At 51.5% G+C, this 27,125-nt stretch overlaps 1 protein-coding gene across 1 annotated transcript; it reads right to left on the bottom strand.

Annotated features, from left to right (window-relative positions):
* Positions 1–592: 592 nt before the first annotated feature.
* On the bottom strand, positions 593–24,647 carry HCN2 (hyperpolarization activated cyclic nucleotide gated potassium and sodium channel 2). The gene is made up of 8 exons (XM_043977804.1): positions 23,853–24,647; positions 14,709–15,132; positions 12,633–12,794; positions 10,514–10,732; positions 8,925–9,071; positions 6,557–6,797; positions 4,068–4,232; positions 593–3,637 (listed from the first exon to the last, which is right to left on the bottom strand). The coding sequence occupies exons 1-8, from the start codon at positions 24,611–24,613 to the stop codon at positions 2,829–2,831; spliced, it is 2,928 nt and encodes a 975-aa protein (XP_043833739.1). The 5' UTR covers positions 24,614–24,647; the 3' UTR covers positions 593–2,828.
* Between the last annotated feature and the right edge of the window lie 2,478 nt (positions 24,648–27,125).

Genomic DNA, 27,125 nt, shown 5'->3' on the forward strand with positions numbered 1-27,125 from the left:
CCACAGAATACAGGTAGTAAAGTAGAAATGGAGGAAGGTCCTTGGGCCAAGTGCCTCTGGATAAGCAAGGTTGTGGTTCCAAGAGCTGTTCCCTCCAACCCAGTTGGAAGCCATTGGTCCCACCCAAGAAAGAGGAGGGAAGAGATATTTGTACAATCTCAGGTTTGGAGCCAGAAGGGATTTTTCCAGGTCACCTCGGTGGCCCACAACACTCCCAAACTGGCCTCAACCAGATTAAAGCATAACTGGGAAATAGTTAACAAAGCAGATTAAAATAAGAGAAAGACCTCAACATGTGGTCTTCCAAGTCAATATGCAGCTCACAGGGACCCCTGAGTATGGTTTTGTGGCCCCCAGTTCTGTCTGATCTAGTCCAAGCCCCTTTATTTGAGCCATGGAGGAGATAGACCCACAGGTCAGAGTGGTCACAAGGTCACTAGACTTCTCAACAGCTCTCTTCCTGTCGTGCTATGGAAGAGAGGTAGATGGTTGCAGGTGTTTGGCCCTACATGTTTCTTCCTGGGGGGAGGAGGGGTTGGCATCATGCCCCCCACCAGGCCAGAGATTGGAGGAACCAGACGGAGGCATAGGATGCCAATGCACTCATGTTTATTGCACAGGATGGGGTGGGAGTGGGATGGGGTCTCCCGCAGGGGCCCCATCGGGTTAGTCGGAGACAAGACTTGAGAGTTGCCACCTTTTCGTCCCATTATCAGTTATACATTCAACAGTATGGCAGCAGCTGGATGAGTGGGGGAGTGGCAAGTGATGCCCATCTGGGGAGGGGAAAGCCTCAGTAAGGGAGACAAGGCTGCGTGATTAGGGGTGTAGGGCTGTGACCGGATAAAAAGTCTGTGGGGTGGGGACCCCAGAACTAAAGACTCCCCACCTCCCACCCCCCTCAACTCCCTCCCTCACTCAAGAATAAGGGTCATTCTCCCCATTTCAGGAAAACAGACACAGAGGTGTTGGCTACTTGTGTAGACAGATTCTTGTTCCTCCACTTGACATCTTTAGGGGAACTCTCCAGACTGTCCCCACTTCCTTACCATGGGCCCCAAGGGAAGGTAAGGGTCTCTTTGGCTGGGAGCCAGCTGGGTGCTGCTGCTTTCTCATTCCCCACTGGTGAATCTAACAGGAGCCAGAGGAGCCCACTGGCTTAGCCAGTGGTCCCAGAGAAAGGCTTCATACTCCAGTACTACTAACCCAACCTCAAGCTTTACCCCTAAACCACCTTCTCCTAACCTTGGGGCTTGAACCCCTGAGTCATCCTATCTTCCCGTGTCCCCTGAGCTCCAGTATGGCCAGGCTGTGGATTCTGAATTCAAGACATGCAGACGAGCTACGCACGCACACACGCACACACGCACACACGCACACACGCACACGCGCACACGCACACACACACACACACATCAGGACAGACAGTGCTTGTGCATGTCAAAATACACACACCAGGACAGACAGCACAGACCACACGCTGCCCAGTGGATCATGGTGCCCTAGGCAGGATGACTTCCACAACCTTAGTCTCAGGGTCACCAAGCAAAGGCAGGGGCAGTGGGAAGGCAGGGCAGCAGCTCAGTTGGGCTGGACGCTACGCTTAACAAAAAACAAAACAAACCGGGGGACACGGACCTAGGAAAACACACACCAGTGCAAGGGGGCCTCTACAAAGCTGCCTGACCTCCTCGATGTCCCTGGAAGAGTGAGACAACCCTGGTCTTGTTTGGGGTTTCTAGGAAGAGATCCGAGGGACCAGTAGCCAGTGGACCACCACCCCTTTGAGGATCCCCAAGCACCTACCCTAGGAGAGGCAGGGTAGCATTCTTCCCCATTTACAGATGGGGAAACTGAGGCACAGAGGTGACATAAGCCCCCCTAACCTTGATGCTGAGGGTGGCTTGGAGGAGAAAGGAAGAAGAGCAAGGGGTCAGAGTCCCTAACATCTTGAGAAGCAGGGATGAGGAGAGTGAAGAACTGGCAGGGGGCCCCTTTCCATTTTTAAGCTTTTTTTTTAATTTTTAGGGGAGCAGGAAACCTATATCAGCTTAGGCCTGGTAGGCAACACAGCACAATGGGAAGAACCCTAGTCGGGCTCAGACTCAAGCTCAGTTCAAGTTAGGGCTTTGTCACTGACGGGATGGCCTCATGAGCATCTCTTCCGTTCTGTGAGTCTGTTTCCCCATCTACAAAACGGGGGGGACTGGCCAGTCTCTTAGGCCCTTCCCGCTGTGGCATCCTATGTTCCAGGGTCTCTCTCGGCTAGGTTCTACTTTCTACATTTTATCCTATGTTATATCCTATAGTTCTCTAGGAGAGGCAAAGCAAGGCCTCAGTACCAGCCTGGGAAAGGACAGAGGGACCTGGGATGCAGAGATGAGCCTTCTCTCTCATCAGCCAAGAGTGAGCTATTGGGGGAGGGGGAGTCATGGGGGCTGTGGGGGGCGGGTCACATGAAGAAATTAGCCATTGTCCACCTCGCCTGATCTCAGGCCCCCTCACTCACACAGACACACACACACACACACAGACGGACACACGGATGTCTATGCTAAAGGTCTATGGCTTCTATGATGCGGTAAGAGAGCAAAGACTCTCTGGAAATGTCAGCAGGAATGAGACAGGGCTTTGGTCTTGGATGACAGGACTGAGCCAGGACTGAGCCAGGCTGAGCAGGGGGTTGGGGGGCCGGGTCCTGGTCCCCCCTAGAGGCCCCCCCCTGCGGGTCACCTCAGTCCTGGGGAGGTGAGGGAGAGAGGAGGCAGTAAACACCTCTGCCCCGACCTGGCCCCGGCCACTAGCCCCATCCTAGGCCCGAGCGAGGGTCACAAGTTGGAAGACAGCCTTGATCTGGCTGAGTCCACTTCGTGAGCACTGACAGCAGAATCCTTTCTGGTGGCCCCGGAGTCCTGGGCTGGGCCTGGGCCTGCGTACACAGAGCCACTGGACAGCTGGTGTGGCAGGGCAAGGCGGGGTGGGCCAGGTCCCAGGCGTGGAGTGGAGCTGCTTGCTTCCCGGGATGTGCTGGGTGGGGGGCCGGGGGTGGGGCCGGAGGGCTGGGGCAGGGACGGCTGGGAGGCAGACAGAGGCCTGGACTCGTGGCTCAGGCAGGGCGTGTGCAGGGCTTGTGTGCTCTTGTGGGCCGCAGGCCTCTGGGGTGAGCCTGGGGGTCGGGCCGGGCCTAGCGAGAGCTGGGAGCCTGACTCGCCCTTGGCCCCATACGGGAAGGTCCGGCTGGCCCGTGGGCTCTGCGATGGGGGACTGGCTGTGGCCGGGGGAGGAGGGGGCTGAGGTGGGGGAGGGGCCTGGAAGAGAATGGGCGAGACGGAGAAGGGACTGGGCACAGCCTGGGCATACATCATCCGGGGGGAGCTCAGGGCCAGGGGGCCCACCAGAGGGCTGGCCATCTGCGGGCAGAAGCTCATAGCCACTGCCTGCTGCAGAGTGGCGATGGCCGAGGTGACCTGGGGCTGGGCCGCCGGGTAGAGCCCGGGGTGCTGGCCCAGCTCGGCCTGCTGCACCATCTCCCGGTCATACTTCACAATCTCCTGGATAATCTCATTCTCCTGGTTGTTGAAGACTCCCGAGTGCAGATCATGTTGGACTTTATGCAGAAGGATGGAGTTTTTCTTGCCTGGGAAGGGAGAGGAGGGGAGGGGAGGTGGGGGTGAGGACAGGAGGCCCCTGGGGGCCTGGCCCCAACCCCTCCTCACTACCCAGGAGGCAAGGCATTCGGCGAACAAAGGGGACACGTTGTGGGGCTCAGGGAGACTCCCTTTCCCTCCTAGGGACTAATTTCTCCTCTGTAAGATGCTGAGACAAGCATATGATCTCTAAGGGCAGCCCCCTGCCTCCCCCCCAGCTCTGACAGACATTCCATATTCCCGGACCTTCCATCTGGCTTTGACATTCTGGGTTCTATGGTTCCTTCCATTATAGATGTTCTTTAGGGGCTTCCTGGCCCTGACGTCCCGTGACGCTTCTGCACCCTCCCTCGGGTTCCTTATCCTCTGAACCCCTTTTTCTGCCTTTCCCAGCCCTTCCTCTCTTGACTGGCTACTAACCAATCCGGTCGAGCCGGTCAATGGCCACGGTCTCAAAGGCCCGCCTCATCATGGGATACTCCTCCAGCACCTCATTAAAGTTGTCCACACTCAAGGAATAGAGACGGCAGTAGGTGTCAGCCCGGACGCTGGCTGTCCGTCGGCCCCGGGTCAGCAGGCAAATCTCTGCAGGGGCCCCAAGAGATTGTCAGGGTGAACCTCCCCCTTCCCCTCGAGCCCAGGCCACTCCCCTCCAGGCCTCCTCAGGCCTAATGATGGAGCAGATTGGGGAAAACAAGGCTGGAAGCTATCCCAGAGATCCCCAGGAAGCACAAGGCCGCTTCCACTTCTGAGTGTCCCAGGAGACGGGCCCCTGGAGCCCTGTGGGATGGGGAAACTAGGAGGAGCCAGGGCTGGGGCAGGGACTGAGATGGAGGCTGAAACCCCAGCTCCAGGCTGAGCCCTGATCTCATGCTTCTGGGCCAAAAGGAATGGGGAGCACCCAATGGTAACAGGAGATCGCGAGGTATGTCTTAGACCCAATCCTGAATTCCTCTCATCAGTCATTAGGGTTGGGGTTTTGGGCCTGCCAGGACATAAGGATGACCGTCTTCCCTGCAGTGTCTCTACATGTCAGCTCCCGTTCCCTCAAGTTTTGTGGACAATTCTGGGACTAGGGGCTTTTAGGGGGGAAGAGGGAGACTGATACATTGGCCCAGGTGGAGACGAATTTTTCAGGCTTGAGACAGATGTATTAAAAGAATTCCAGGTCCCTTCTTCATCTCCCTTTTATCTATGAGTCCTCTGCATTCCTACTCCCCCGCTAGAGGGTAAGGTAGGAGTAATATTTATACTCCCCAGAACTGAGTGCAGTGACCTGTACATAGTAGGTGCTTAATAAATGTTGGCTGAATAATAACTCACATTTATAGAGAATGCTTTGAAGTGCTGTCCTCGCAACAACCCTGTGGGGTATGGAATGAAATTATGACTCTTCCCAATGTAGAGATGATTAAATAGGCCAAATGATATTGGCTCACACAGCTAGGTAGTAAGTAAGATGAGGCAGAATTCAAACCCACATCTCTTGACTCCAAGCCCAATGTGCTGACTTCTGAACTATGCTATTGAATCATAATTATTGTTATTATAACAGCTAGCCTTTGCATAGCACTTTAAGGTTTGCAAAGCATTTTACTTTACAAAGCATTTACAAATATTATCTCATATCAAAGGTAGCTGTTGTTATAATCCCCATTTTTCAGAAGAGGAAACTGCGGAAGATTGCGGTTAAGTGACTTACCCAGGGTATAACATAACTAGTAAGTGTCTGGGGCTGGATTTGAATTCAGGTCCTCCTGACTCCAGGCCCAGCACTCTATCCACTGTGCCACCTAGCTATCTCTGAATTGAAGTTGTATGAACAAATGAGTCCTTAAGTTATAGGGAGGAAGGATGGAGAAATGATTATTAATTACTAATGATTTGGGGAGATTTAGAGTTGCCTATTTCTTTTCTATTTTCAAGATCTCTAGTTAAACTCTATCCAACTCCATTTGGTCAAGTTTGGGTGGAGATGTGCTTTTGTCTAGATAGCCCAAGTCTGGGGGTGGGATGAGTTATAGAGATCGTTTTTCTGTCCAAAGATGACAGGATGACCCCTCATTTTATGGATGTTCTTTTTTTTTCCCTTCAGGGCAGTGAGAGTTAAGTGACTTGCCCAGGGTCAAACAGCTAGTAAGTGTCAAGCGTCTGAGGCCGGATTTGAACTCAGATCCTCCTGAATCCAGGGCTGGAGCTCTAACCACTACACCACCTAGCTGCCCCCTCATTTTAATATAGCTCACTTTCCAGTGTGTTATACAATCAGAGTTGATGGCCACCCCTCAGGGACACCTACTCTTTGAACCATGAGCCCACTGCTGTGATTGTCTTTGGTCTGAGAGAGATGGCCAACTGATCATCCTTTTATTAATAATGGGCTAGCCTTACTGACAAAATGATTAAATTACCCAGAAGCTGTGTCTCTTGAACCTTTTTGACCCTCATAAAGGTTTGGCCTTGAGGTCCCTAAGAGGCACACAGTGGAAGAGGAGTGACAGGTCACTCTGGTGGACATGTTCAAACAGAGGCTTAGGGACACCCCCTCCCATTGGGGAGGAGCCCCACTTCTGTCAGAATAGATGCCCCCTCAGATCTCTTTCATCTCTCAGATTCCATATGTTATAGATGGGCAGCTTGTTTCTCAACAGAAGAAAGGCCTTGCTTTCTAAGGATCAGAGCTGCCCCATCCTGGGGTGGACAGCCTCAGGAGAGGAAATCTGTCATCCCTAGAGGCTCCCAAGCAGACAGACCCCTGTATGAGGAAGGAGGTTTGCCTGGTGGTCCTCTGAGGCCCCACCCAGCCCTAGGGTACTAGCCGTACCACCCTCCTTCTGGGGGTGGCCATGCCAAGGGATACAGTGCAGGGCAAGGGGGGCTGCCCCCCGACTCCCCACAGGGATACTCACCCCCAAAATAGGAGCCATCTGAGAGCTTCATCTCCTTGTTGCCCTTGGTGAGGACGCTGACTACACCATGCTGAATGAAGTACATTTTCTTGCCAATGGTGCCCTCACGAATGATGTAGTCTCCAGGCTGAAAGACCTCGAATTTGAGCTTGGTCAGCATAGCTGTGACAAAGTTGGGGTCTGCATTGGCAAAGAGAGGCATGGAGGCCACAAGCTTCCGGCAGTTGAAGTTCACGATCTCCTATGAGCATGAACAGAGAGAGACACAGTCATCAGAGAGGGCTACCAGGGGAAGAGGTGGGTGGGCAGGGGCTGGGGGCATTCAAGAAGAATGTATTCAGGGCTTACTCAGTGCCAGGCATAGGGATACAAAACCAGGGAAGGCCCCTGAGGAAGGAAGGGGGCCTGATACTCCACACACAGACAAGTTCCTACAAAATATAGGGAGGGGGGTCTGTGCCTAGAGTTTCATTGGTATAAGGAATCCTGGATGAAGAAAGTCCTTCCACCTGTACCTTCTCTGTAACTAACGTTCCGAGAGCAGCCCTCCTCAAAGTGTGCTCTGGGGACTGTGGGAGGGCTTGAGAGATCCTTTCAGGGGGTCTACGAGGCCAAAATGATTATCGTGATGATACTAAGACGTTTTAATTTCTAATATGGTAAATATCGTCAGCTAAAACCCATACAAACAAAAGTTCTTGGGGAAGGACCCTCAATACTTTTTAAGAGTGTAAAAGGGTCCTGGGGCCAAAAGGCTTGAGAACCTCCGGCTTAGAGACTTGCCCTGTGCTCCAGCACAGAGAGTTTGTATCTTTTGTTTGTTTGTTTGTTTTTGTTTTTGTTTTGTGGGGCAATGAGGGTTAAGTGACTTGCCCAGGGTCACACAGCTAGTAAGTATCAAGTGTCTGAGGCCAGATTTGAACTCAGGTCCCCCTGAATCCAGGACCAGTGTTTTATCCACTGCACCACCTAGCTGCCCCAGGGTAACACAGCCAGTATGTGTAAATGGCCGGACTTGAACCCAGGGCTTCCTGGTTCCCTGTCCAGCTCTCATATCATAGTGGATACACTATGCTGCACTGCCCCTTTCCTTTCTCTCTCTCTCTCTTGCATATACACATACACACACACATTCAAGTAAATACAAAGGTTTCGGGGAGTGACTCTTTCAACTGAGGGGAGGGGGGGAGTCAGGAAAGATATCTCATAGAAGAGGCACCCATATTGAGCCCTGAGGGGAACTGGGGGTTCCAAGAGGCTGAAATGAGCAGGGAGAGCCTTCCTGACCCTGGGGAGTAGTCTGTTCGAAGGCAAAGAAAGGGAATGGGGAAGAAGTCAAGAGGGGAAGGCCAGATGGATGGGAAGATGAAGGGGTGGTAGAGGGAAAAGAGCCCTGGTCTGTGAGTTGGTCCAAACAATCAGGGTTTGAGGCTGAAGTGGCAAAGTGGACAGAACAATTTGGAATCAGGAAGACCTGAGTTCGAATCTGACCTCAAATACGACCTGTGTGATCTGGACAGGTCACTTAACCTCTACCTCAGTTTCCTCAACACTTACTTCCCAGAGTTGTTGTGAGGATCAGACGGGATGATCATTGTAAAGTGCTTAGCACAGTGCCTGACATACAGTAGGTGCCAAATAAATGTTAAACTGTTATAGGATTTTTCTTATTAATCATTATGATGAGCTCAGCTGTATGACCTCATTCAAGTCACTTTGGTTCTCAGCCTTGGTTTCTTAATCTTTAAAATGGGGTAGAATATGGGGCAGCTAGATGGCGCAGTAGATAGAGCACCGGCCCTGGATTCAGGAGGTCCTGAGTTCAAATCCGGCCTCAGACACTTAACACTAGCTGTGTGACCCTGGGCAAGTCACTTAACCCCAATTGCCTCACTAAAAAAAAAAAAAAAAGAAAAAAAAAAGAAAAAAAAATGGGGTAGAATATCCCTTATCTGGCTTCTCTCCCGAGGGGGTCATGGTTGGATACTTCTCTGGGGACTGGGTCTAAATCCTCTGATACTTCCTATCCGGCCTCATCCCTTCCCCTAGGACTCAGTTTCCTTATCTGTAAAATGAGGAAGTTGGACGAGACGGCCCCTAAGAGCCCTCCTGCCTCTGGATGTAGGATCTTGATTTCTTGAGGTCACAGGAATGAAAATATCTGGTGACTTGGCTGGCATGGTGGAGATGTGACTGCTCTCTGGGAGGAGGGAAGGGTGGTAGATGATGGAGCAAAAGGGAGAGGACCCAGGGAAAAGGGACTAGGTATCCCCTTTCCCAGGCCTCCCTCGGTGTCCTTGGCAGGCCCCAGCTCCCCCAGTCCACGTCCACACCCCCAGCTGCTGTCTCCAAATCCTCAGGGACTTACCTCCCGCAGGGGCCCATTCAGCTCTCCCAGGATACTGTCCTCATCAAACATCTTGCCTTGGTATCGATGCTCATAGTAGTCATGGATCTTCTGCCGGAAGTCAGCGGGCAGCTTGTGGAAGGACATGTACTGCTCCACCTGCTTATACTGTGGGTCCAGGATGGATGGAGAAAGGTCAGGGCCTGCCTTGGCCCAGCCGGCGCCCTGCCTGCCCCATGCTGGGTGCTCCCCAAGCCAGCCTCTGGCACACCTCCCATCCTTCAATAACTAAGAAGGCCTTTAGGGTGTCTCATTTGGTTCTCCCAACAACCCTATGAGGCAGGTGCTTTTATTATTGCTAAGGGACATTCATCCCATTTCTCCATGGGACAACCTCATTGTAAAGAAGGCGTTCCAATGGGACATTTCCAGGAATTTCCTTCCTGGGAAATGGTAGGAAAAACCAAGAATCTCAGCTCCACAGGGGGCCAGGCAGCCACTGAAAGAGTTTCCAAATTAAGAGGTCAAGCCTGGATATTACCGGAAACTGCCAAGATGGGCATCTATGTTGGCCGCCTAGAGGTGACAGGCTGTGCCAGGAGTCAGGGGGATGCCCAAGTGTATTTCCTGGTCCCTGCCCCCCATGCCCAGTGCTGGCTCCAGCTGCAGCCTCCCTGAGGTCACCCAGAACCCGTGATGGCTGAGCGGGTGGTGCCACCCCTTCATTGTTTGGGTGCAAGGGACCATCAGCTTCTGTATGGGAGGTACTAGAGTGGGCATGATGCCCAACCATGAGCTGGGAGGTATCATTAGAGAAGGCAAGAAGGCAACGAGGTTCAGGCCGGAGCTTACCCCGGCTGGCACCCCTGGGCACCACTGGGAGGGAGTTCTTGCCTCAAGCCCCAGCGTGAGGACCAGCTGAGAAATTCCTCATCCCTCATCCCACCTCCACCCTGGAATATCGGTTCCAAGTGGGCATCCTATATTTGCATGCTTGGGGCCAATCCCCTACCCCAGCCTGATCCCTGACTGAGAGTGTGGATGAGTCACTGCAGTTCCTCCCCGTTGGCAAGGATAGAGCTGGGAGCTTGTTGCAGGGATAAGGCGGGGGGGGGGGGGCTGGGGCTGCCTGGAACATCAGACCATTCTCCTGACAACATTTAATGTTTTCATGACCAGAGTATTATTGGGCTTAGAGTCAGGAACACCTCAGTATCAAAGCTGCCACTTACTAGCCATGTGACCACACAAAGGCACTCGAGCCCACTTCCTCATCACTAAAATGGGGACAGTAACACCTGCAGTACCTGCTTCACAGAATTGTTATGAAGCCCAAATGAGAGAATGGAGGTCGGATGCCATGTAGACTTCAGAGCGTTTTCTAAATGCCTACAGTGAACATCATTCCCCTTAGAATTTATTGGAGCCCAAAGACAGCTGGGTGGGGTGGGTACTGTCCATGGTCCCAAATCCCAGGGATTACACCTGGCCCAGATGATTTCTCCCTCATTCCTCAGAAGATGGCTTCTGCCAGGGGGGCGCTCCCTGAGGGCTGGGGCCCTACCTCTGCCATCCTTCCCCCCCCCTCCCCACCGCTCACCCAGACCCACCTTCTCCTGATACTGGCGCCGAGAGGAGTCCAGGGACTGAATGAGGGCTGTGGCGTGGCCAATGAACATGGCATAGCAGGTGGCCCCCACGATCATGCTCAGCATCGTCAGCCAGATGTCAGTCATGCTCTCGGGGGCCTGACGCCCATAACCAATACAGAGCATGTGGCTCATGGCCTTGAACAGAGCGAAGGAGTAGAGCTCACTCCAGGAGTGGTTCTGAAGCAGGAGCAAAGGGAGAGCCCAGCATGGGGAGGCCGCCGCAGTCGGACCCCAAGGCCACCCATCCCCTACCCCACTTCGTGACCACCTGTCTCCCAATCCACCCATTCAATCTCACAGAGTCATACAGCGGCTCTGCCCCTTATAGACTGACCTTGGGCAAGGACCTTTCCCTCTCTAAGCCTCAATTTCCCCATCTGTAAAAGAAGGGACTTTATTTAATTCTTTCTAAGGTCCCTCCCAGCTCTGACCTTATACACTCTATGATACTTCTCCTGTCTGCCATTCTGTGTTCTGAAGTCTTTTCTAGCTCTGAGTTCCAAGTTCTAAGGTTCTTCATTACTTCGACATTTTGTGTTCCAAGCACCCTACACCCCCCACCCCACTTTGATATTGTTGTGTTCTAAGGGCACTCCCTACCTGCTCTGCCATTCTGGGTTCTAAGGGCCTTCCCAGCTCTAACATTTGCTGTTCTAAGGTCCTTCCCAGCTCTGACATTCTGTGTCCTAAGCCCCACCTCACAACCTCCACATCTTTGACATTCTGGGTTCTAAGTCCCCCCCCCACCAACCTCTACATCTTTCACATTCTGGGTTCTAAGAGCCCTCCCAGCTCTAACATTCTCTGTTCTAAGGTCCTTCCCAGCTCTGACATTCTGTGTCCTAAGCCCCCCCCTCACAACCTCCACATCTTTGACATTCTGGGTTCTAAGGGCCTTCCCAGCTCTAACATTCTCTGTTCTAAGGTTCTACACAACTCTGACATTCTGTGTCCTAAGTCCCCCCTCACAACCTCTACATTTTTGACATTCTGGGTTCTAAGGGCCCTCCCAGCTCTGACATTCTGGGTTCTATGGGCCCTCCCAGCTCTGACATTCTGTTTCTTACGCTCCCTTGCCTCCACATCTTTGACATTCTGTGTTCTAAGGGTCCTCCCACATCTGCCATCCTGTGTTCTAAGAATCCTCCCAGCCCTGCCATTCTATGTTCTAGGGGCCCTCCTAGCCTGGACATTCCATGTTCTAAAGTTCCTCCCAGTTCTGATCTTCTCTATCTTAAGGGCCTCTTCAGCTCTGAATTCCATATCTATGAATTCCTTTGAGCTCTGACACTCTTTTATAAGACAGAAAGAGAGAGAAGATACAAGGCCGGAGAAACAGATGGAGGCAGGGACAGACAGAGGCTGGAAACTGAAGGAGGGCCAGTCAGAGAAATGAAGGGAGACGGAGAAAAGAGGCGGTGAAAAGAGGCTGTGGTCAGTGGCTAGAGGAAGAGAGACTGGGAGGGAGGAGGCAGCCCTCGCCCAGCCCCTGCAGCTGTGTTCCTGAGGAGCTTCCCCCTTCTTCGTCCTCATTTGCCCTTCTCCAGGGGTGGGGGAGGGGGAGGCCATTCAGGAAAACTGTCCCCTGTGTGTGGAGCTGGAGAACAATGGCTGCAGCTGGCGCCTGGTCCCCAGATCCTTCTCGGACGCTCTGCCTTCCTGGCCAGGCTGCCCGCCCCCACTCCTCCCTGCTCAGCTCAGAGCCTTTATGTGGGCCCCAGCCCAGGCCCCAGGCCCTGCCCCCACATAACCCTGAGCTGTCTTGGGAGACATAGTGAAGTTGGGGAGGTGGGGAGGGTTTGCCTCAGGGACTGTGGGCTGGGAGGGTTGAGGACTGGAGGCTTGGCCAGTCAGGCTCAGGAATCGGGAGGGGTTTTTTTTGAGGGGGGGGGAGACAGAGGGGTCTAGAATGTCGGATTCAGGAATTGAGGACTGGGAAGTGTGTGTGTGAGTGTGAGTGTGTGTGTGTGAGAGAGAGAATGTGCGTGTGTGTGTGTGTGTGTGTGTGTGTGTGCACACACTCCAGTGTGTTCGGGGTGGGGTGGGGGGGACAGGACCAGGGACTGGGAGGACTTACCACCATGCCGTTGATAGAAACCCAGCAGTTCTTAGGGAAGTCCTGTAACATGGGCACCAAGAATTGGAGGCAGCCATCCCAATGACACAGAAGCAACATCATACTGATGAGGTTGAAGATGCGCATTACGGCACTGGCCAGGTCATAGGTCATATGGAAGATCTAGGGATAGTTCAAGGAAACCAATGAGGAAGAGAGAAGGGATGGCTCATCCCTACCTACCCCCATGCACATCCCTCATCCCTAGTTTGGTTTCCAAGTTGTGGTCTAGATAGAGCAGCAGGTCTCATTTGATCCCCATATTCCAGGTGGGAAGACTGTGTGGGACTTTCCCAAGCCACACATGGAACCAGTGAAGCTAGAACCTTCGATAAGGCTTCTGGGTTTACTAGACTGGGACTTAGCATAATCGGGTATCAGGCCAGACAGGGGAAAGACGAGGGGTCATCTGTAGACACCCCTCACTCCACCCAGTCATGTCCAACCCCCTACACAGACATGAACCTCAGAGATAAACACAGCCATGCAGAGACAGAAACAATCAGACACACAGAGACAGAGAGAGAGGAACGCCATCCAGAGAAAGGCCCAAAGTCAGAGAGAAACACCCACAAGGACCGAGATCCCCAGCAAAGAGACACAGAGACCAACACAGACACCCAAAGGCAGACACAGGAGACACAAACGCCCAGACATGAGAAGCAACCCCCTCCAATTCATTCTCCTATGCAGCTCAGCCCCCTGTGTCTCTCCAAATACACACACACACACACACACAGACTATTTACAGCCTGGTCACACCCCCTGACTAGACACCCAACTCCTACACACACACACACAAACACACAAAGGAACAGCCCCATCATAGACATACCAGGCTTTTTAGAGCCTTGACATCCCCCTGCCTCTACTCGACACCCCCTCCCCTGCCCTTTTCTATTCATCCAGAGACACACACACAGAGCTCTGCAGGGGTGAAGGCGGGGTTGGGAGAGAAGGGCACAGACCCTCAGGAAGGCTGAATCTCTCCACAGAAAGCTCTCCCATCCTTTAGGAACCCCTCTCCCTCACTGACCTGGGAGTAATCCTTCCCTTGATGCCCTCAGATCCCTGAGACCCTCCCATAGCCTTTCTCACAGCTTGCCTACTGCTGTTTGGTAGAAAGAAGCCTGAATTTAATCAGGAGATCTGAGTTTGAGTCCTGGCTTTAACTTCATCTGCCTGGACTTCAGATTGCACAGCTGTAAAATGCTTGTGTTCCCTGCCTCCCAGGGTAGTTGTGGGCCAAGCCCGTTGGGAAAGTTAAAGGATTTAGAGGTGCAGTCTGGCTTGGAGACCCAGGAGATGCTGTTATTATTAATATCCATTAAACCATAAAACAGCATTGAAATGGGAGCAATGACTTGTGACCATAATTATAGTTATCTGTGGGATGTAGCTTATGTCCCCTGCTAGACTGTGTAGGGATAGGAGCTTATCCATCTTTGTGAATGGCTCAGCTCAGCTCAGCTCAAAACACAGCAAGGTCTTAACAAATGTTCGTGAGATAGTGGAGGGTGGGGAAAGACACAGCAGAATGGGGGAGGGAAGGAAGGGGACTGAATAAGGAAAGAAGGGGAGAAAGAGAAGGAAGAAGGGATGGGAGAAAGGAAAGAGGAATGAAGAGGGAGGGGAATAGGAGAACAAAAATAAGGAAGGAAGAAGGGGAGGGAGGAAAGAAGGAAAGCAGAGAGGAATGGAGGAATGAAGGGACAAAGGAAAAGAAGGAAGGAAAGAAGTGAGAAGAAGTGAGAAAGGGAAGGAGGGAAGAAACAACAAAAATGAGAAAAGAAGAAGGAAGACATATGAAAGAGAAGAAAAAAGGAAGGGAGTATGGGAAGGAAAGAATAAGGAAGTCTACCAAGGATCACAGGAAGGAGACAAGAAGGAAGGAAGGAAGGAAAGGAGGAAGAGGAAAGGCATTAGGAAGGAAGGAGTATTTTTCTTCTGTTTTCTTCTTCTTTCCCTCAGGGACCAGATCCAACTCCCCAATGTGCTGAGGTGCCAAACCCCCTCAAACCAGGCCATGGGCCTCACCTCCTCCCACTGGTGGATGTAGCGGATGAGACGGGAGAGGCGCAGCAGGCGCAAGAGACTGAGGATCTTGGTAAAGCGGACAATGCGCAAGGCTCTGGCAGTCTTGTAGACCTCTGAGTCAATGCCCTTCTCCACAATGAGGAAGATATAATCCACGGGGATGGAGGACACGAAGTCTACCACGAACCATGTGCGCAGATACTTCTTCTTGATCTTCTCAGGGTCTAGAATGATCTCTGTGTTGTCCTCTATGACAATGCCAGTGCGGAAGTTCAGAACCAGGTCCATGAGGAAGAAGGTATCTGAGACCACATTGAATACTATCCATGGTGCTGTGGTCTCATCTTTGAAGAAGGTGATGCCCACAGGAATGATGATGAGGTTCCCCACCATGAACAGCAGCATAGTAAAGTCCCAGTAGAACCTGTGGCCAGGAAAAGGGGCAGTTGGTCATAGCATTCAAGGCTCTGATTCTGTCTCCAACCCTGTCTGCCCCTTATCACTAAGAAGAAGCTCCCTCCACTCCCACCCAAACCCACAAAGCATGGTATCTGGAAGAGCAATGAGAGACAACCCTTATGGTACAGATGGGGAAACTGAGGCACAGAGAGGGAAAGGAGATTGCTCAAAGTCCCAAAAGAAATGAATAGAAGAAGTAGGAATAGAATCCAAGTATCCTGACTCCTGGTCCAGGGCTCTTGACACTTCACATTCTTCTCACAATTAGAGCTTGTCAAAAGTAGAATGGAGAGAGAGAGAGAGAGAGAGAGAGAGAGAGAGAGAGAGAGAGAGAGAGAGAGAGAGTGCAAGAGTGTTCTTCATTACTGGAGGTATCCAAGTGGGGACCAAGTGAGTCTCCATAAAAGGCTGCACCAGAGGACCACTGAAGTCCCTTCCAGCCTTTAATCCCAACAGGGGTTGACCTCTTTTGTGTCATGGACTCCTTTGGGAGTCTATTGAGGCCTACCGACCCCTCTTGGACTAATGTTTTTAAAGGCATAAAATAAAATACAGAGGATTACAAAGGAAACCAATTATATTGAAATAATTATAAAACATTTTTTAAGTTTGCAGACCCTAGGTTAAGAATCTCTCAATACCATTTATCAGAGACTGAATTTCAGAGGTGAGAAAGACATTAGTGATCAGCAGGCCCAACCGCCTTATTTTGCAGATGGAGAAGCTGAGGCTCAGAGAAAAGGAAGGACCACTTTCCTATGGAGTCCCGACCCATCTCCAATAGCTCTCTCCAGTTGGGTAGGAGTTGGAAGGGTACAAGGCTAGGAGCCATGGATGTCTTTCTAGTAGACTATAAAGTGACAGGGGTGTGATGAGGAAAGGTGGCCAAAGTACCCAGGAGGGGCTTGGAAGGGACACCAAAATAGGCAAGGGTTTGGGGTGGGGTTTTCCCAGAGAGGCAATCTTGGCTTCAAACACTCCACCAACCAGACTTCAGCATTTCTGTTGGGGCAGAAACTGGGGGAGGAAGGGGATAAGCCCTCAGTAATCCTGGGCCCTAGAACCTGGCCTCTTAAGGATCCATTCTAGTCCCCATCCTACCTGCCTCCCCATGCCCTTTCCCAGGATATTGCAAGGTCACAGGCAGCCAGCAAGGACAAAGAGGACGAGGAAAGTCTTATACCCTAGCAAAACTAAAAACCAAAAGGGGGACTCAGGGAGGTTTCTGTGCCCTGTTGCACCCCAGGTTAATGCCTCAATGCTCCGTCTGTGTGGATTCCTTAAAGGCAAGCCTGCAAGATGGGCCGGGAACTGGGCTTCCCCTCCTCTTGCCCAAAGCCCTGGGGTCAGCTCTCAGCCACAGAGGGGACCCTGGAATGCATCAAGTCCCCTCACCCCCTCACTGATCCCCATTCCCCTCATTAAGCCCTCAACTTCCTCAATCCCCATTGCCTTCCTTCAATACCAGCTCTCTGATTTTCCCATCTTTCCTGCCTTCAACTCCTCACCCCCCCAAGCTAGGCATGAACGAGATTTCCCATGACAGAGAGCTCGCTATCTCCCAAGGCAGCATTTTCCACTCTGGGACAACTCAGATTGTTAGAAAGTTTTTCCTTACATTGAGCCAAGATCTGATTCAGCGGATCCTGCCTTGTTCATAGTCTCTGGGGTCAAGCAGAAGTCTGTTAGTCCTTCTTCTAGGAGGCAGCCTTTCTAATACCTAAAGGCAATACTCATAGCCTGTTACCACAAATCATTCACTTTCCCCACTTCCTAAAATATGACCCTAGAACTGGACACAATACATGTCAGACAGGGCCCGACCAGGACTGACACCTCCTCAGATCAAGGAGAGAGAGTCCTGTCCCTAGACTTAACATGGGATTGCTGCCCATCTTGCTCTCCTTCATGAACCCATGGTGCTTGGGGAGTTCCTGATGCTTCCAATGTATCAGGGAGACTACTGGAGCTCTTACACCTCAATCCCAGGGTGCTCCCTGCCTCAACTGGGCAAAGCCACTTCATCTTCTCAAGTGTCCTCAGCTGGCCCATAGCAGCCCTGGACCTGAGCCATGCCCAAGCATGTACCTGTGTCACTGCCAACCCGACCAGTCCCGGGCTGGAGAGCCTGACTTCAACCCCAAGATCTCATACTTCCTGCAGCTAAGGTTAGAGGCATGTGAGTCCTAGATGGGCAGTTCAAGTTTTGGCTTTGCCAGACTCCCTGTGTGACCATAGGCAAGGTCTCTTCTGTCTCTGGACTTTAATTTTCCCATTTGTAAAATGAAGAAGCCAGACTCTAAAGTCCCTTCCAGATCAGAGATCCTACAAGCTCAGAGAAGTGGAGGAGTATAGGAATGTGCTCTGGGCAATTGGCACTGATACACACACACACACACAGAGCTTCCTGGATGTGAGCATGGGATATGATTCAAAGCCACTTCTTAGCCCTAAGGATGCAGTTCAGACACCTATAAGAGATCTTCCCAGCTTAAGGCCAAAGGTAACAGAGGTCACAGGGAGTCAATGATAAGAAAGGGGACAAGCTTCTTATCCCCAACCAAGTGTCAGGAAAACCACAGCCTGGACCAGGAACCACTTGTGGTTAGGGATTTGGGATGAGAATCTAAAGATCAGAGGTCAAGAATTAAGACTCATAATTTGGGATTTTCCCTCCATTTCCCACCTTCATAACACCAGCAGATTCCGAGGAATATCTTTGGTAAAATACCTTTGAGTCTGGGCATAAAGTGAACAGTCCAGCCATGTTGGCATCTCTAGGATGGGAAGTCCCAGGATTCCTGGTTCAGAACCACCACTCAAATGAGCTCTATTCCTTCACCATGTGGTATCTTGGGAGAGCTTGGAACAATCGGGAGACACATCATTGGCCTAGAGAGGTGGACAAACTGTTGGCAGGTACCACTTGTCCAGCCTCTCAGCATCAAGAAATGGAAGAGGTTGCACTTTGCCCAGGGGCTCTTTTAGCCATCTCAGTCATTCAAGGAAGAACGGAAAATGCAGTTCAAGCTGCCAGACTCATGAAGCAATGATTCTTCCTCCTCCCTTCAACCCCACAAGCATGAGAATTATGGTTCTCTGAAGCTTAAATCAGAATCCCACACCACCTGTTGCAAGTTAACTCAGAAAGAGACTGGGTGGGAATGTGGAAGAAGGGAGTTTAGGCATCATGCCTGTTAGTTATGGTTCACCCACTGATATTGTGACCTTGAAAGGCTCCCTAAATCAGTCTGGGTCTTGGTCTCCCCCATTTAGGCACAGATAGACCATAGATATAAAATACAATTGTCCACAAGAAAAGAATTTGGGGCTATCGGGAGATAAGGCCCTCTGAAAACCCATGGAGTTGGGTTATTATCTCTAAAGTCCCCACCTCTCCCTCCCTTGAACTGGAACATAAGGGGTTAGGGGGAGAAGCATTAACTCCATGATTCATGTCAGCTCTGTGGTTTATCCCAGAGATGCTAATGCAGGAATTAATTTCCCAGGGATTTGTAAATAAGGTTTCTGGTTTGACCTCCAACCTTGTGATCGGCTGATCTCTATAGCCATCTGGGGAGAATTTAACCCACCCAAGATCAACTCAACCTTTGCCAACCAGCTGATCACAGAGGCTCGAGAAGGACCTAGAATCTCAAAGGGACTCGATCTGTCTAATACATCCCTTCTCAAGCTAGGTCTCCACCGTCTACAGTCTTTGGACAGGGGATAAGTGACTGTTTATGGGGGATGTCACAGAGAAACTTCCTCTACCTAGGACTAGATCAGCAGCTGGGAACTTTGTTTTTAAGTGCATAAAACAAAATACATGGAATTACCAAAAAACAGATCATATTTGAAATGCAATTATCTAAATATTTACAAAAACAAATTCACAGACCCTGGGTTAAGAACCCTTGGATGAGATGATGTCTGAGGTAACTGACAATTTTGATATTTTTACATGCTATATTCTAAGGTCTTTCCATGTTCTATAGCCTGTGGTAGTTCTAATCCTGACATTTTCTCCTCTGTGTTCTAAATAGCTTCCTAGTTCTGACATTCTGTGTTCTAAGGACCTTCCCAGATCTGATACTTTGTGTTCTAAAGACCTTCCCAGCCCGTCTGTGTGTTATGGATCCCTTTCTCCAGCCAGCTGGAGGGGGTGGGGTACTATTGGGACTGATTTGGGAAGACTCATGCCTGCCAACAGTGGTAAGCTATGTGGACTTCTCCACTTCTGGCCCTAGAGCCAGAAAATGCCCCACCCCATTCCATCAAAGTGCTACCCAAGAAGAGGACCTAAAACAAAGCAGGCCAGATCAAGGGTAGACTTAAGGATCTTCCACTTTCGGAATCAAAGAGTGTTGGTTACTGAAAGGCGTGACCACTTCATACTCTACAAAGTCATTTTCCATCATCTTCCAAAGCACACTAGAAATAGAGATGATGAGGATTATCTCCATTTTACAGAACAGGAAACTGAGGCCCAGAGAATGGAAGAGACTTGCCACATAATGACAGAGCCATGATTAGAACCAAAGTTTCTTTATTCATAACCCAGGGCTCTACCCCCCACATTTTAGTACCTAGGCTATCAAAACACTCAGGCAGGCCTTAATCTCCAGAACGCCAGGGGTCATTTGCTCAAGGGTCACTGTTGCCTCTTTCCTTTTTGCCTCATTCACTCATCCCTAAATACTAGGCAACATATGTCTTTGTGTGTTTACACACAGGAGTAAATGCAATATCTGAATACAGAATAGAAATGATGGGAAAGTGGAATGAGAGGAAGGAATGGAGGAGAGGATGCCAGGAGGCAAGATGCCTGAGTTTGGGGCCTGGCTCCACCGAGCTGAGGAACCTGGCGAATTTCCTCAAGAATACTTTGAATAGTCAGATAGTGCCTTCTTTCTCCTGGCCCTGAGCAGACTTTTGTAGAGGGGGTCCTTCCTACCTAGCACAGGAGTAGGGCATACGTAAGTCTCCTTGTGAAAGATTCCGGGTCTTTCTACACCTTGATGCCCCAGTGCCTGTCACCAAAAGATCTAACCTGTTCCACACACCTGGGCTGTCTCTCTTATTCCCTACAACTGTGGATCAATTGAATTCAGAGCTGGGAGGGACATTAGAACCCAGAATGTCAGAGCTGGGAGGGCCCTTAGAACACAAAAGGTCAAAGCTGGGAGGGATCATAGAATATAAAGTTGGACAGTACCTCACTCTAATCCCTTCCCTTTAGAAAGAGGGAAACTGAGAGGGCAGCTAGGTGGTGCAGTGGATAAAGCACCAGGCCTGGATTCAGGAGGACCTGAGTTCAAATCTGAGCTCAGACACTTGACACTAGCTGTGTGACCCTGGGCAAGTCACTTAACCCTCATTGCCCTGCAAAAAAAAAAAAAGAAAAGAAAAGAAAAAGAGGGAAACCGAGGCCCGTATGGAGGAAGGGATTTGTCAAATAGAAAGCTAGCAACACAGCCATAAGATTGACATCCAGGTTTCTTGATGCCAGATTCAATCCTTTCTATTATACTAAACCCAGACCTCCTGTATCCCCAGTCTCCTCTCCCCACCCCTGCTTCCATTCCAAGATATCGACTTCATCCTGGAGTGGTTTAGTTCAGAGAGTTTGGAGCGGGGGCAGCTAGGTGGCACAGTGGATAAAGCACCAGGCCTGGATTCAGGAGGACCTGAGTTCAAATCTGAGCTCAGACACTTGACACTAGCTGTGTGACCCTGGGCAAGTCACTTAACCCTCATTGCCCTGCAAAAAAAAAAAAAGAAAAGAAAAGAAAAAGAGGGAAACCGAGGCCCGTATGGAGGAAGGGATTTGTCAAATAGAAAGCTAGCAACACAGCCATAAGATTGACATCCAGGTTTCTTGATGCCAGATTCAATCCTTTCTATTATACTAAACCCAGACCTCCTGTATCCCCAGTCTCCTCTCCCCACCCCTGCTTCCATTCCAAGATATCGACTTCATCCTGGAGTGGTTTAGTTCAGAGAGTTTGGAGCGGGGGCAGCTAGGTGGCACAGTGGATAAAGCACCGACCCTAGATTCAGGAGGACCTGGGTTCAAATCCAGCCTCAGACATTTGACACTTACTAGCTGTGTGACCCTGGGCAAGTCACTTAACACTCATTGCCTCACCCCCCCCCCAAAAAAAAAACCAACAACATCGAGTTTGGAGCACCAAGGGGTGGGCAAGGAAAAGGGGTTCCTCTTTGTGGACCACCTCCCCAGCTCAAAAACAGACAGCTCTGACATACTGGATTAGGGAAGCCCACTGTTTGTGATTCCCTAAGTATCTCCCTAGGTACCCCAAGCAAGTAGCCCTGCCCATAAGTAGCTACCCTAGGAAAACACCTCACCCTAAAGAGCCATCCAAGGCTGGATGTGGGACTGAGACCGTCTGTTTGGTCAGCCCACACATTGGATGGTTGGAAACAGACCCACTTTGGGAAGGGGGTGGGGGACATTCTGCAAAAAGAAATAATAATTCCTTATCCCTCCCTGCTGGTGTCTTCAAGGAATGCCAGGCACCTGTCAGTCATCCTCTTGACACTCCCAAAGGGAAGCATTCCATCCATATTTTTTCCTTATCCATCTTGTAGAAAGGCAAACTGAAGCCCTGGGGAGAGTAGTTTGAGTGGATTTCTACAATGAAGAGAAGGGATGGTTTGGCCCAGAACAAAAATGTTCTATATTCCCTAGGTCCGTGTTTTCTTCACTACTCTCAAGATGAGGTTTGTCTGGAGAGAACTAACTGAACAGCTGGGACATCCTGCCCCCCAGGGGAAGATCAGGCACATGCCCCTAGATTCAGAATATAACTAAAGAGATTGGGGAAGGGTCCAGTCCCGAAGACACCTTCCTGAAGGAAGGGGAGCATAAAGAACTTACTTTCCCCAGGGCAATTGAAGGAATCCTCCACATCGTTTCTGAGACCCCCTCCAACCACCCCCCCCACACACACAAATCTCTCCTCACACCTCTGGATCACAGGATTCAGAATTTTAGAGATAATCTAATCTAACTCCCTCACTTTACAGATCTGGAAAGAGAAAGGGACTTTCCCAAGGTCACACAGGTAGTAAGTAGTAGATCTAGGCTTTAAATAAGGTTTTCTGACTTCAGATTCTCTGTTCTTTTCACAACAAAATGCCTTCTTCGGCTCATCAGGTTCAGTAGTACTGGGACTAAACAGGGGTGAAGTTCTGCCCCTGAACAGAGAATCGGGATGGAGGCCTAGAAGGACTGACAATAGAACAGGGCCGAAGCATTCCTGTTCCTCCTGTTCTGGACCCCCGATCCTCAGATTCCCCTTAGAACTGCCTGTTTAGACGGGAGAGAAGGAGGCACAAGAGGGAAGAAGGAAACAAGATTTAGAGGGATTTCAATCTAGCTTTAAGCAAAAATCCGTAGGCAGAGGGAGAGGACAGGGATGGATAGAAGACAGAAAGCAGAGAGGACAGCAGTAGGGGGGAGCTGCCCAAGGCCCAGCCCTGCAGTTGCAGGAAGGTGGTTGGTTACTGGGATAAGGATCCTTAAGTGAAGTGGCCGCCGCCGCTGTCCTTGGTGCTGAAAGTCTTAAAGCACAGAGACTCGGAAAAGCATTCCTAGACTTTTATGTCTGTATCTTTTTTACAGAGCAACAATCTGAGTGTGTCACATACTGCACCGACACATGGGAACATATTGACACACCACTACACAAACAACACTGATGGAGATGACACACATGCACACACACAGATATACAAACTCACAGCGAAACCACCCATTCACATATTCGTACAGCTCACCAACATATGCCACAATGACACTTGGTCACACACACACAAAACAAGGGGCCTCCCCCTCTCAGATTCAGAACCAGACTAACATGGTGGAGGGGAAGGGCAACCCTCAGACCCGCGTCCTTGAGGTTCTGTTCCTCCACCCCTCACATTTCTCCTAAGGCCGGCGCACCCCTACTAAACCCCGACCTGGGGAGCCCAGGCGTCCAATCCCTCCCAAGGAATCGCGGAATGCTGCCCCCGCCCCTTCCCCGTCCTTCCTCAGTGCCCGCTTTGCCCTAGCTGTTCCTGCCCAGGTCTGGGCTGGGCGGGTTCCTCCAGAAAGCCCCGGGCCTTTCCAATTCCCTGACCTTCCCCTCTATTTGTCCTTTTCACCGACCTCTCCACTCCCTCCTCCTTCTCACATAGAGGCACTCCCTGGGGTCTCTTGGGATCTCTCCTGCATCCCTCTATCATGACGTGTTCGCACCCCAGCTATGCGGCTACCCCGACCCCCAACCTCCAGACCCCTCCCCCTCCATATACAATATGCTGCTCTCTGACCTCCAGTCCCCAGACCCTATACAAGGTACAGTTCTCCGACCCTCAAATCCCAGAAATCCGCCCCCCCCCAAACAAAATGTCCCTCTCTGACTCCGGAGGTCAGCACTCCCTCTCACTCCGGCAGCCCACTCTTCACTTTCAGACCTCCCCTCCTTCCTGTCACCATGGGCGCCCCTGTAGGTTCCCCCCTCCGAACCCCAGGACTCCCCCTTCACTTCCAGCACCTCCTGCAGGGTCCCCCCTCCCACCTCCAGACGCCCCTTCCCTCCTCGCCCCCAGCGCCCCCTACAGGCCTGCCCCCGCTAAAGAGCTCTCTGCCCCCGAGCCCCGGGCGGCGGGCACCTGAAGTCGCTGTAGGGGTGGATGATCCAGGCCCCCGCCGACTTGACGCGCTCCTGCTCCCGCTCCACGGCCTTCTGGCTGCCGAACATGCGCAGCGAGAACTTGTTGACCCCGGGCTGGAGCATGGCCCCGAACTGGCGCTGCAGGAAGCTGGCCTGGCTGCCCCGCGCCTCCCCGCCCGGGCCGGCCTCGTCGCAGTCCCCGGGCCCCGCCTCGTCGCCCGCCTTGAGCGCGGGCCCCGGGGAGCCGGGGCCCGAGGCAGGGCCGGAACCGGGCGCGCACGAGAAGGAGACCTTGGGGCCCCGAGCGGCAGCTGCGGCAGCGGCAGCCGCATCCTCCGGGGGACCCGGGCCCGGACCGGGGCCGGGGCCCGGGCTGCACTGCGGAGGCTGCTCCCCGCGCCGGCACTCGCCGTTCGGGCTGCCCTTGGCCGCGGCCGGGACCGGGGGCGGCTTCCCGGGCCGCGCGCCCAGGCTGCCCCGGGCCCGGCCGCCGGGCTCCGGCTCCGCCGCGGGCTCCGGACCCCCGGGGCTGACGGGACCCCCGGGGCCGCCCGGGCCCGGCTCGCGCTCTGGCTGCTGCTGCTGCTGCTGGTGCTGCTGCTGCTGCTGCGGCGGCGGCGGCGGTTGCGGCTCCGGCTGCGGCGGCTCCGGCTTAGGCGGACACGGAGGCTGCTGCGGCGAAGGCTGCGGTGGCGGCGGCTGAGCCGCGGACGGCCCCTGGCCCTCCCCGGGCCGCGCGTTGCCCGCCCGCCCGTCCATGGCCGCGCAGAGCTGGGCAGTGCGGAGCCCGCCCGGCCGCCCCGAGCCCGAGGCGGGGAGCCGACCGACAGACCCCGGGAGGGAGGGGCAGGCACACGCGCCGCCGCGCCGGGAGGAGCCGGGGGAGGAGCCAAAGGCGCGGAGGGGGCGGAGGGGTAGTTGGGGCGGGCTGGGGGGGAGGTGGAATCTCGGAATGTCAGAGCTGGGAGCTACCTCAGGACCCAGAGTGTCTGAGGTGAGAGGGACCTCGAACGTTAAGGTGTCAAGAGCAGGGGCGGGGCCGGGGAACCTTGGAACCCAGAACCCAGAATGTCAGAAGTGAGAGGGACCTAGAACATGTCAAATGGGGGGGGGGGTGTGTGTGTGCTGTGAGGAGTACCTGGGGAGAAGAACAACCTTGGAACTCAAGAAACCAAGAGGAGAGGGGGTTAGATCTTAAGAAAGATCTGGAAAGTACCTCAGAGACTCTCCAGTCTAACCCTCTCATTTAATAGAGGAGGAAACGAGCCCAAGGGGATGAAAAGACTCTTTGGGATCTTAGAACACAGAACATTCTCGTGATCCTGGCCCTCCAAATTCCTGTTGGCCATCCCCAGGCTACCTTCATCAGGCAGGCTGCTTCAGGGGTAGTAGTCAAGGCACTGAACCCCACCCACCTACCCAAAGGCTCAGCTGCTGGATCTCTTCATCCTTCAGATGACAGGAGGAGAAAAGACAGTCCATCTGGCCTCCCCAGTCCCAGTGGCTGATGGCAGCTGAGGTCTCCTGGCCTGTCTTCCCATTGGCAGCTCCCAAAGGAGTTGAGAAACTGGGACAGCGAAAGCTAGGTTCCTTCTGTCTTCCCCGGTTTTTTCTAGCATCAGGTGGACCTAAGGGGAGGGGCAAGTGAGTTGGCCACTGCCTCCCCCAAACTGGGGGTTGGGCTGGGGACCCCCTATTCGGTGATCATCTGTAGGATGGAAACAGGCAGTATTTAGTAGAAAAGAAACCCTAGACAGATGCAGGAGACCCAATCAACAAATCTCAGAGCAGGAAAGGACCTCAGAGGCTTTCTAGTACAATCAATTACTGAATCCTTTGCCCGAAGATCTCACCAAGTGATTATTCAGCCTCTACTTGAAGACCTCCAGTGTGGGGAGAACCTACTACATTCCAAGGCAGTCCACAGCACTTTGTGACACGCTCTTTGTTGGGAAGGTTTTCCTGTTATCCAACTAAATCTTCCTCTCAGAAACTTCTATCTATGGGTCCCATTGTTTACTGTTTTAGCCCTCCGAGGACAAACAGTACAAAGCTAAACTCTCTTCCTTATTCAATCATTTAAATATATGAAGACAGCTATCATCTCCACCTCCCCCCAAGTCTTCTGTGGGCCAGCAATTCTCAAACTTTTTGGTTTCAAGACTCCTTTGTAGCCATAAAAAGTATTGAGTTTGGGGCAGCTAGGTGGCGCAGTGGATAAAGAGCCGGCTCTGGATTCATACGGACCTGAGTTCAAATCCGACCTCAGACACTTAACACTTACTAGCTGTGTGACCCTGGGCAAGTCACTTAACCCTACTTGCCTCACTAAAAAAAATTGATTAATTAAAAATTAAAAAAAAAGGATTGAGTTTCCCCAAAGAGCTCTTGTTTATGTAGGTTATATTTATTTATATTTACCACATTAGAAATGAAAACTGATGCATTTTTTAAAATCTATGAATTCGTTGAAATAACAATAATAAAACTATCCTATGCTAACATAAATGACATTTGAATCAAAAACAACTGTTTTCCAAAAGAAGTTGGTGAGAAGAGTGGAATTGTTTTACATGTTTTTCACAAATCTAATGTCTGGTTTAACAGAAGAGTTGGATTCTTCTCAATGCTTCTGCTTTCAATCTCTTGTGATGTGTTTTGTTTGAAGCATATGAAGGAAATCTGGCCTCCTACATATACGTAGGGAGAAGGGGGGAGTATTTTTAACAGGCAAATTATGTTACAAATATTTTTTTTTTGGTAGGGCAATGACTTGCCCAGGGTCACGCAGCTAGTAAGTGTCAAGTGTCTGAGGTTGGATTTGAACTCAGGTCCTCCTGAATCCAGGGCCAGTGCTCTATTCACTGCACCACCTAGCTGCCCCATTACTAATATTCTTAAAATCTGATCTCACAGACTCTCTGAAGAAAAGCCACACACCACACTTTGAGAACCACTACTCTAGGCTAAACATTTCCATTTCCTTCAACCAATTCTCATACAATGTTTTCTCTCATTCTTTCACCATCCTGGTCATGCTTTTCTGGACACCTGCTTCATTTTGTCTCTGTCTTCTCCAAAACTGAACAGGATTCTTCAGATGTGGTCTAATCAAGGCAAATTATCCAGGACCCCCTTGGTTCTGGACACCATTCTTTTTTTTTTTTTTTTTTTTTTTTTGGCAGGGCAATGAGTGACTTGCCTAGGGTCACACAGCTAATAAGTGTCAAGTGTCTGAGGGCGATTTGAACTCAGGTCCTCCTGAATCCAG

The sequence above is a fragment of the Dromiciops gliroides genome, chromosome 1 (genome assembly GCF_019393635.1).
Source record: "Dromiciops gliroides isolate mDroGli1 chromosome 1, mDroGli1.pri, whole genome shotgun sequence".
NCBI classification, from domain to species: domain Eukaryota; kingdom Metazoa; phylum Chordata; class Mammalia; order Microbiotheria; family Microbiotheriidae; genus Dromiciops; species Dromiciops gliroides.